Below are 12082 nucleotides of genomic sequence, written 5' to 3'. Positions count from 1 at the left end.
GAAGTTTTGCTTATTTTTCACAAAACCGTTATGCACAACTCAGTGATGGGCAAATGAATCAATGATGTCACTTATTCACATTTTTTCTGTAATGAAGACTTTCTTGCGTGAACCACAAAAGGTTGAACAAAAAAGAACAAAAAAAAAAACAGTGGCAATTCCACATGTTTTCAGGGAGGAATAAAACTTTGTTTCATATTACAATTATGAGAAAATTAAAATTTTTCATATTTCAAAAAAATACAAAAGATATTGTGAATTTGTATTGTCATCAGGCCCTTCATTTCACATTCTTTTTTTATGAAATATTCCGTGTTTGGCTTGTTTGATTTTTTTTAAATTCAAATCTTCTTTTCATGTGGATGGCCTTGCCCTGTAATGAAATTAACATTGTTTGAGCTAATACAACTTGTGCCCCTTCGAATCTTAAAGATATTTCACATCATCATGCTCTTTACAATTTACACCCCAAGCACACCACCAAATCTCAAAATTCATCGATAAAAAAAGTAATACAAATCTCATACCATTTGCAAATTAGTAAGAAGGCATAATTCAGGGATCGCATAACTACCAAAATTGAGGACACAGCTAATGAAACAAAGAATTATGAATAACTGTTTAATATTCAATAAAAAAAGATAAATACATATCAATACATCAGCATAAGACCTTGTTCACCAAATAACCTCAAGTCTTACATTAACAAAGCACATATTAAAAGAAAATATATTTCACAAAATATTATAACCAAAAAAGTTGTTTAATGACAATGACTGATAAAAAACATGTAAAATAGTTGTATTCTGAAGTGCACCCTGATGTCAATATGATTTTGATAAAGGCAGGAAAGTAAGAGAAATGTACCAGTAGATAGGTTTAACTAACCCATAAAAGAATAACTGATTGCTGAATTTTTAAAGTTTTCAATTTATGATATCATAATACATGAGAAGCTCCACCTCTCTTCATTCAAAATATTAAGTAAATTACCAGTTCCTAAAACGCCCATAATGACTGAAATATTTTGTTTCATAAAATATAAAAGAAAAATAAATAAAGTTTGATGGGAGATCGATGTTGAAGGCAAGGTGATTCAATTATTTACAGTTGTGCTCAAAAGATAGTGAACCCCACCACAAAATGCACACCTTCACGCTGAGTGTTGAATGTAGACAGCAACTCTACGATGTACGGTGAGCCCAGAGAAACAAACTTTATTGAATGTTATATTTCATCACCCGACTTTACGATTAAATATAAAACATGTTAGAACTTGAACACTTTAAATTTATTAATTTTCTGTTGGGGTTCACTAACTTTTGAGCACTACTGTATTTTCTGAATTGAATTACACTTAGGCACCTTGTAAAAAAAACAGAGCTGTGTCTTTCCTACAGGAATACCATGCACCATGGCTCTGGGAGCGGGGATGCTGAGGCACCCAGAACAATTTCCTTGGGTGTGCTACGTGTATTATTATCTATATGCAGTAAGCCCAGGGGTGCTGCGTGTATCATTATGGAAAATTGTTACCAAAATAACCCTCACTTTGTAGCAAAAAACTTTTTTTTTTTTTTTTTTTTTTTTGGGGGGGGGCTGTTCTAACTTTTCAGGAACAATATGAACTCCATTATGCATTGACATCATCACCCCCTGTAAAAAAAATGTTCCCAGGGCCCTGAATACCACAAACAGCTTTCATTAGCGATCCTACATTTCATCATAGACAAAATTATGGGGACTGCAGGAAAGCGATAGTTCAAAGGCACAATGTGCCTGTAGGGGATTCATGCCATTAAAAGGATACAGCACAAGAGTTGTTTTAATTGAATTTATATCATGTGACATATGGGGTATCCGCTTGTATGTGACATCACTATACCTAAACTAATAAAATCATATCCCTCTTTGTTAGTATTTGATTGAATTTTTCCTTCAAAATTCATTACCATTTCTTCATCATTTCTCGTAAAAAAAACCAGCATGATATTATAGCTAACTTTTCTGTAATAAAATTTGTACTTTGTGCGTAATGCCCGAGGTATATCTTGTATTAAGTACAAATTAAATTTATTTTCCTTTCTAAGTCACATTTACAAAAAAAAATGTACATTACTGTTAACACTTTACTTTCACTACATTTCAAAATACAGTCCCTGATATTCTATCGAATCTACAATGATTCATATAAAACATACAAACAGTTAAATACATACTGATGTATAAGCATAACTTAATGTTATAAACAAAATATAGGAGGGCTACATATACATCATCAGCTCACAATAAAAAAGTTACCAACTACATGTACACTAACAAAACTTAACTACAATAAATTGAAGTAGTTGACAACATTATCAATAGATAGAGAAAGAGAGTGAGAGAGAGAGAAAAAAAAAGACAGGAGCAGAGGAAGAAAGAGACCAAAGATGAAATTAAGAGGGTATAGCAAAATTGAATTAAATATCTCATAAATTTAGGGGTATAACAAAAAAGTAGAACACACTGATCTTGCTTACATGAACGCGTAAATGTCAATGCCCGAGTGAAAACAAATAAAAAGTCATTAACACAACACTATGGTACCAATTATCATTGTGACAAGAATAAAGTTATCGCCATCAGTGAGGAGGGGAATACTTAAGACAACCAGAATATGATATAAGATCTACCAAGGCAATAAACGCATTATAAGTGGGTAAGTTCTGTTTCACTGAAAATCTATACCAATATAGTACAGCATCCACAGTTTTACATGTGCACATGAACTAAAATGATTCATTACGTACACAAATCATATTCATGTTGATTACATCATACTAATTTCACTCCAAAAAATGTGTAGAAAATATAAAAAGTCAATCCTTTCGAGAACTTATCTTATTTTCAAAATATTAATTTCAAATATGTTAATATATCAATTCATCCTTGATATTTTTTTTTTCAAGATTAGAGAAATAAAGAGATTCTTCCTAAAATAACTGAAAAATACTGAGAAAACCCCATCCCTATTCATATTTCAGGTGTTAAGTGCAAAAGCAGTTTTATTTCACTCTTAAGATTTTTAAAACATCAAAACAGTTCTTTTGGCAGCTTAATTTTATTGAAGCATGAGTTCTGAAAATGATCTACTGGGAATTGTAAATGAACTCCAGTTTGGCAGGTGAACAACCAATTTCAAAGAAAGCTTAAGAAGTTAAACAAATAAACTAATCAAAAACCATATTCGTCAATGCCAATAAAACCTGACAATGAGTCCAGAAAGAATGAGACGCTCTTAACTGATAATAGCACTAGGAGATACAAAGCTGCACAGGAAAACACCATCAAAGACATTGAAAAAAAACAGAGAATTAATTGCCCAAGTGTACTAGTATCTCTCTGTGATCGGACATGGAAATGAGTAAGGAGGAGAATATTACGACTTTTTTCTGATACATAGAAAACGGCAAACGTGAGAAAAAAAAAGAAAATAAGAAAGATGACGGGGAAATTCCTGAATTCTGTGTAAAAGCGGTAAAAGTGGCATCCCTGTTTAAAGCTATAGGAAAAGTACTCCATGACAATATTAACAGTATATGGCGCCATACCAACAGGTAAGAAACACGCAGAGGCAAGAGAGAAACAGAGTGGAACTTTGTGCACGTTTGACCTTTTACTTGTTTCCAATTGCCTTGAAAGAGCTCGTTGTTGCTTTATCTAGCTGTTTGATATTTTGTTGACATCGATGATGTAGGGAGCTTACGGCAGAATAATTGGAAAATCAATTGACCGACATAGATTTGGTTCCTGTTTATATACGTGTAGTTCCTATCTAGTAATCAGGATTGGTGCCCTCTATGTTATGGAGTATTTTCATTTACCAATTTTGTTTCTTGATTTATGCTACTCCTATACTTGTCTATTCATTGAGAGTCGCACCCTACATTCTAGGAGCATTCTCATATTCATAAAGTGTTGATTTACAATAATAAAAATACTTATTTTTTACATTGCACAAATGACAGTTAAGTCACTTAGCGCTCTAAAAGAGATTGAAAAGGAAAAATAATCATATTGAACCTAAATACATCATTAAACATAACCTAAAAATATCATTACACATATTTAAGAAAGAATTTTGACAATTTGTAACTACATGAACATAATACATCATTAGGAATTCTGAGCTTTTCTTTCATATTTTTGTAGTTCCTGAATTTTGATTTGGAGCTGCCCCTCTACATTAGAAGCAATCTCACTTGTGAATCATATCTGTTCAGTTGAAGTGACACCTTCTAGGATCATTCTCATTACTACTTTTTTTTCTGTTCGAGTTGTTCATTTTGAGAAGTGCCGTTTATATTAGGAGAGTTCTGACCACAGGCGTAAATACATGACATCATACTAATCAAGGGGGGGGGGGTGACACAATAGTTCCCCCTCCCTACCCCTGAACAACAGGTTCACTGCCTGAATTTACATCAGTGGTTGACACCAAATTATTTATCGCAGTGCACAAAAAGTAGTTCATCTGTTCATATAACTTTATCGGCATTTTAATTTCCAATGAACATGACTCTTAGCAGATGAACATAAAAAAAATCACTTGATTTGAGCTGACTTATGCTCTTGCAATCCCTGTCTGCTCATTTGCAGTGGCGCCGTCAACATCAGGAGGATTCTTCCCAATATTGTTATAGAAAGGGAACTCACAACAGAACAAACACTTCACAGGTGAGGGCAGAACTTGATAAAGACGTGGCCAGAACAAGATTAATGGACTCGTTGATTTCTTGAAGATCACATAGGAATCCAGTCTGTTCAGAAGATAACAGAAAAATTAGTTAGGCATTATCAATCTAAAGTTCTTGCTTCATATCATTTCAATTAGTGTACTTCAAGAACAATCAAATCAAACCTGACAATTTATTTTACATAATGAGAAAATTTGACAAAAATAGAATCTTGGATAATGCTATCATTCAATGTTTCAATATAATCTACACCATTGTCACATGCTAATTTTTACCAGATGGGGGTGTTGATGGTGGGCCTCGCTAATATATTTTTTATGGGCTTTGAGCCCCAGACCTTGTATCCTTAATCCTTCGCTAAAGGGAAAGGCCACTTCAATGAAAAGCTTAATTCAATAAAACAAGAAAAATAAAACAAAAATAATGCTGAAAAATTATAAAGTTGTATTTCAAAATATCACTTATTTTTCATAACCAATTACATGCACTACCCAGTCATATGCAAATGAATGAGTCGATGATGTCACTCCTTTTATTATTATAAGGAGAAAATTGAAATATTTTGTATTTTATGTAATACAGTACAAACGAAAACATGGGTGATGCCATCATTTGGTGGACAGTGAGAACCAGACTGAATGCATTCTCAACTTGAGTGGTGAATGAGGGGTCGACACTGACACTTGCGCAGTACTGCATAAAAATCACATTATGACGCCTATATCAAGACGTAAATCAAAATGTGCTTAGTGTATATATGGAAGTATATATATCCCTTTTCTCTTGTTTATACTCACTCTCCATATCTCCTATCAGCACTCTCTTCAAGGAGAGGGATCCCGCTCAAGAAGAGGAGAATAGCAGAGATGAATAGAGGGCTTAGAACTGCAATCCATTCCACATTAGTTAATACACTACAGCTCATAATGAACATCCCCCACCATAACATGATCTCACCAAAGTAGTTAGGATGCCGAGACCAGCTCCAAAGACCTGTAGAAATGAGTGAATTCAAAAGTTTGATACAACACATCTTTTTAAAACTTTCTTTGTTTATGTTCAGCTTCATAAGCCAGCTCAATAGATCTGTAGAGAAAGAGTAAATTCAAAAGTTTATTGATACAATACATCTATTCAAAACTTTCATTGTTGTCTATGCTCTGCTTCATAAACCAGCTCAATATACCTGTAGAAATGAGTAAATCCATCTAAGTTTACTTGATGACAAACAGTTTGTCCTTTTTCACATTGTCATTTTAGTTTGTTTGTGTTTAGCTTCAGATAACCTCTAAAAATTAGGAAATTCATAACTTTATTTGATGATGTATAAACAGTATATCTTTTTATGTTTTCTTTTTTGTTTGATAGTTTATGTTAACCATCAACCCTGTAGAAACGAGTTCATTCATATGCACATTTGACAATATACATCTTTTCATTTTTTGTGTGTGTTTAGCCACAGAGCCCTGTAGAAATGGGTAAATTCATAAGTTGATTAGATGACATATGTATCTTTTAATATTTTTCATTTTGTTTGTTCGTGTATTAGCTTCATAACATTGTAGAAAAGAGAAATTTACATCCTTTTTTCTTATTTGATGGCTTATGACGTGTTAGTGTAGACACAAGTTAAATCAAATTGGCCCATGTTCTGAACTCAGATTTAGTCTAAACATTTGTCTACACTTTGGGCTGAACTATGGATAGCCAATTGTAACACTAATCTCTTAAATGTCATATTAGTCAGATAGAGCATTTGGAACCAAATGCATAACTGAAATACTTTTTTCTGCACCATCAAAAACATAGGAAAGAATAAAGTAAAAATAAGAAATATACAATCTAAAATAAGTTTAAGAATTTTGGCTTCCCATAATTGCAGCACAGATAAATCATACTCTAATTAAACCAGACTTCACAATATGGGTCATCAGGTTCAGAACTTCACATCCACCTATAGGAATTATAGTAAAGCTTACATCAAATTGGACACCAAACTCATACCTATAGATGCAGGCCTGCAACTTCCTGGATTGAGTATGGTAACAACTAAACAACAAAGGGAGCATATTCCATGAAGTACTTTGTCAGTGGTATTATTTACTGACAACTGTTATAAGCTACTAAAATCTTTGCAACTGATTGGCTGGATGCACATTTTTCAGTGAAAATCAATGTTATCATGCTTCATGGAAGTTTTCACAAGAAAGGAAGGAAGGAAATGCCGTGCCTTCCTGAATTGAAGCACTTTCACATGACTACGCATTATATAATAGATAGTAATTACACAACTTCAGCTAAGAAATTTCAAATAGTGTAGGCAAAGTGTTCTCTCAGGTTTCCACCTTTGTAGGCGAAGTCCAGTTTTTTCATGGACCATGATGGATATTTAAATATTGTTAAAATGATAGAAGGGGGTATGATGTACCTCATGACATACCATGTCACCCAAATAAAATAAATTCATTTTTCTGATATTTTGGCATTTTGGGAATTTTTCATATCACATAACATACCGTAATGAGGATCTGCTTGTCTGTGATGTCACAAATCAAAATACAAATATCCATAACTTTCTTTTTCTTTGACATATCAAACCTCCACCTACATTTTTCTGCTATGATTAAAACTGTTATCCTAAGTATTAAGTTCCTTTTAAAGAAAGAAGGAAGAGGCATACCTGCTTGGCACCATTTTCCTTTATTAGCTGGGTCATTCCGGAAATTAAACTTCTGTTGGTCAGCAACGGTCTCGATAAGTAGACCGATACCAAACAGGACCGTTCCCACATAGTCCAGGGCCTCAAAAGAAGTTCCCTCATTATGTTTCTGAGCATTGATGAAGATGACTGGTAGACTCACCGTGAAGACCCATACAGCCTGCAAAACAGTGAAAAGTAACCCCTACATTAAATCCATGTTGACTTTGTACAGTGTCTATCTGGTTCCTGAAGGCAGTTATATACACTGTAAACCATGCATAAACATGCATGAATGAAAAATAATCTAAGTAATTTCAGATAAATGGGGAGATTCTAAGCTTTACAATGGTAAGTCACTTTTCTATTTTAATTATGATCAAATTATGATAAATCATCAATAAATCTTGGTTTCGTTTTTTGTGGGATGCACTGTATATATTCATACAAAAAACATTTGCACAGAAACCACCTTTGCTCTATGGTAGTCTCGATCCAAAACTTCATTCCTAATCTCCAGATGGGAAAATCCCTAGAAAAGAATTCTGAAATCCATAGAATCAAGAGCTTTCCCGTGAGCCTGGAAAAAAATCTTATCACCCGGATGAATACATGAATATTCATCACTCAGTAATAGGGTAGGAAAATATTACAATTGACCCATTAATTTGATGTTCTCTTTCACTCAGCATTATCCATTGTTAATAATGTAGGTGCTAGTAAAGCTGTCATGAAAGACAGCTCCTGATGGCTCTGCAAACTTCGTAGAAAACAACATGCAAAAAGCTGCATCACTCGAGCTGCTTTGCAGCCTCTTAGTGTAGTCTTTCCGCATCAGACCCTATACACTATGCAGAAGGAGGCATTGAACATTAGCCAAAGTGGAGAGTAAGAGGTGAATAATTTGAGATGTCTTTAAGCACTTTGATAACAATATCCTTTCCTTGCATCGTATATACATGTACTAACACTTCACGAGAGTTTCGATGGCATTCCCATTAAACTTCATGTTGACAGTAACTTTAGGACCATAATATACCTCGCATGTTCAATCATTTCATTATAAATGCAAGATAGTAGAGCGGATAAGCTCCAAAAATCACAAGAATTGTGCAAATTTTGACTAAAGCATGAAACTTTCACAAGTATTAGTATATGCCGTAAGATTTATTTTAAAGATGGGAGGTAAATTTAAAAATGCCATGGCAACGGAATAATTTCTCCAAAATGACATACATGCCCATGTAAATGGTATAGATGAATAAAATGATAAGTTTCAAGCTTCCAATTGAATATACATAAAATTCAGAAACATTCAAAATCAACAAGATAGTTCCAATTGGTCCGTTGCCATGGCAACGGCTTGTTTTTCCCCAGAAAAATAAAAATTTTGATTAAAAAAAACGTTGTAGAATATGATTTATCTTTAATTTCCCCTAATTTTACAGTGTTAAACAAAGATATTTTGGTTGCTAGATGTATAAATCATATCTCAAGCCATTGCCATGGCAACCAAATAACAACTGATTTACAAAAATAACATGGTTGACAAGACAATGGGCAGGTGGAAAAATCAACTGGAATTGACTTAATCTGTATGCTTTAGTTTTGATTGGAAGCTTGAAAATTATCATTTTATTCATCTATATCATGTTTATTTACCATTTACATGGGCATGTATGTCATTTTTGAGAAATTATTCCGTTGCCACGGCAACGGCCGAAAATGGCATTTTTAAATTTACCTCCCATCTTTAAAATAAATCTTACGGCATATACTAACACTTGTGAAAGTTTCATGCTTTAGTCATAATTTACACAATTGTTCGGCTAATCCGCTCTACTAAGACCAGTTAACCTGTTAAAATTAAATTTCTGTAATTCCAGGACTTTGTTTAGGTACTCCTTAATTCCTGTAAGCCATAAATTCAATAGTCTTGACCTTGATCTCGATTCTCACCTGAAAAATCCAGAAGCCGGCAAACTTGAGGCAGTTTTCTCGCTTATCATCAAATCGTTTATCCTCTCCTATCTTGATAATTCTATACAAGAGGTACCCTGATAGGCGTATGCCCCACAAAAACACCAGAACAGTAGCCACAATCTGACGTACACCGTATGTCTGAAAGAGAAGAATAAAAATAAGGGAATAGTCAGTGCTTTGTATGTTACTCAATATTTTCCCTTGGATTGCTTATTAAGCTAAAGCATTACCAAAATGGTTTGACACTAGCAAATTTATAAGTTCTACAAACTGCAACATGACAATAAATTTGAGAGTTTTTCATAAAGTTTTGCAAGTAATAACCAACATGTGTGCTGTTCAAATCACTGTTACATTTCCACATACCCTGTAGTTAAACACTTTTAAAGCAGATACCCAGTACATCGAGTTTAAAGTCTCAAAGAAAATATTCTTGTTGAATAGTATGTATGAAAGAGGGTGGATTTAGCAGTAGCCAGACATCTTGATAGAACAATTTTTAACTTAACGAATTGCAGACAATTTTATTCAATGGTTTTATTGTTATGACACAATATACTACTATTATTATTTGAAAACCACTAGAAAACACATTTCTACATGTATGTTATGCCTGCATTATGGACTAATTAAATTATCTTTTATATTGATCCCATATCTTTTTACTACTGGAAACATGAGAGCTTTAAAAAGCCTTATGCAGTCAAGACAACAATAATAAAAAAAAAGTCTGAATCATAATTTACCTGAGCAAGAAAGAAAGACAGCAAAGCTAGAACAACAAAATTGGTTCCTCCAGCAAAATCTGTGACTTTGTCAAACTTGCATGTTGCTGCTATAATGAAGAAAGATGCTTGCATTGCCACAGTAACTATGGCACAAAGAGCCAAGTTGTACTCATCAATGATAAATGGGCCTCCAGTTTGGTTATTAGACACATCTGTAGGGTCCATGTTGGACTGCAAAAAATAGATAAAATTGATGAAATTAAGTTCAAAATGGCAATATATAAAATGACACTTTTTAAAACAATAATTAGTAGAACTTACAAAGTATAAATATTCACAACATTGGTTCTAGGTCAGGCAATCCATCATCAGACATGAAATCTTTATTTTTAGTTTGGCAGAGAATTTGTGTAACATTTTTAGAATTTTTGAAAAGGCATAGGCCTATGTTTCAATGTGTATAAAACTTTGAACGTATAAATTTCAATATCTTACTTATTAAATGATCAATGACTTAAATAATTCATAAGTACAGGCAAAATCGTGATATATATTGTGAAATTAGGACTGAAGTTTTGGGGTATAGACTAGACTGAAGTATCCCCTACGCACTCAGAGGTGGTGGTACCTCATGGACATCATGCCAAGATACATGAATGGGATTGGTTGGCACATGTATCAGTATATTGTAGATATAGATCTAGCTACATTGAGACCAAATATTCGTCAGATTCATAACAATATCCCAGGATCAAAAACCACACCTCAGAATTTTTTCTCGATAAGTTATAAAACGGGCATTATTTTTTTTAAAGTTTATCATTTTCTTCGCGCAATGGAAAGGGGACAATCATCGATACAAAGAGGCATTGATGGCCAATTGATATTCAATAGCAATAAAAGCCAATAACAGAAAGGGAATTTGACCACGCCTCTTTTTTTATGAAAAAAGACACTTAAAATATTCACTACATACGTGTACAAAAGTGAATGGGGAAAAGGGGTATCAAAATAGGGGTGTCAGAAATCGTGTATCAGTAAATGGAAACACCCCAAATGAACACATGAAAATAATTTTACATATTTGGAATATTTTGGAGCTAAAGCCTACATTACTTTTAGTAAGTCTAAAGAGTTTGACTGTGCAAATTTTGTTTTTTTTTGTGATATTAAATAACATGGGCAGGGATTTCATTTAACTGCACATGGAACATTCTTGCGGTGCGCGAATCACCACAATTAAGAGTCAAATGGGAGTCTCCCGTCAGTGTAGGAGGAGATCTGAGAAAAAGACCAGAAAACGGCGGATTTTTCAGTCATGGGACATGAGTGTACACGTAATGGGTACCTGCAACCAGCCAGCGCGCCGCGCCCAGCGCCAGCAGATCAACCTATATCATGTATATCGCTCGGGAGTGGATAAACATTCATCGCATCCGTGCGAGAACTAGATTTTCCTTTTCTCTTTTAGTTTTAGATCTAACGTTAGATATTTCAACTTACCAAGAATATTGCTATCCTGAGAGCTGTTCTTAATTCTTTGTAAACTTCTCGTCTTTCTGTGAATTTTTTTCTTGCCTTATTTTTAGTCGCACGATCGGGCTTGTTGTTACACACAGGATCAGGATAGCGGGATCTCACAAACGCGGTATAGTACAGTATAAAACGTACAGTAAAATGGTTTCGTAACAATCACCGAATGACCTACAAAAGAACGCGTTTCCTCGCACGTGCTTGTGTTTACATGCTTCTTAGCCTTTTAACCAGTCTTCATAAACAGAAATGAAGATGTCTGCCACCAGAAAGACGCGCAGCATGTTGCGTACCATCCTAAGAAACTCCTGGCTGTTTTTTGTGCGAATAAAACTAAAATAGATTATGACATATTTCCTAATTTCATAACTGAACTTCGTAAAAAAAATATGTATACATAA

The 12082-nt window shown here is 33.9% G+C and overlaps 1 protein-coding gene across 1 annotated transcript; it reads right to left on the bottom strand.

The window, feature by feature from the left end:
• Positions 1 to 4529: 4529 nt before the first annotated feature.
• LOC121407143 lies at positions 4530 to 11724 on the bottom strand. Its single transcript, XM_041598082.1, has 6 exons — positions 11652 to 11724; positions 10167 to 10379; positions 9397 to 9558; positions 7420 to 7618; positions 5537 to 5732; positions 4530 to 4802 (listed from the first exon to the last, which is right to left on the bottom strand). The coding sequence occupies exons 2-6, from the start codon at positions 10371 to 10373 to the stop codon at positions 4607 to 4609; spliced, it is 960 nt and encodes a 319-aa protein (XP_041454016.1). The 5' UTR covers positions 10374 to 10379; positions 11652 to 11724; the 3' UTR covers positions 4530 to 4606.
• Positions 11725 to 12082: the final 358 nt, after the last annotated feature.

This window comes from Lytechinus variegatus, chromosome 2 (assembly GCF_018143015.1).
Source record: "Lytechinus variegatus isolate NC3 chromosome 2, Lvar_3.0, whole genome shotgun sequence".
Lineage (NCBI taxonomy): Eukaryota > Metazoa > Echinodermata > Echinoidea > Temnopleuroida > Toxopneustidae > Lytechinus > Lytechinus variegatus.
The sequence above is the reverse complement of the archived record's forward strand: the minus strand, read 5'-3'. Positions and strand labels throughout refer to the sequence as shown.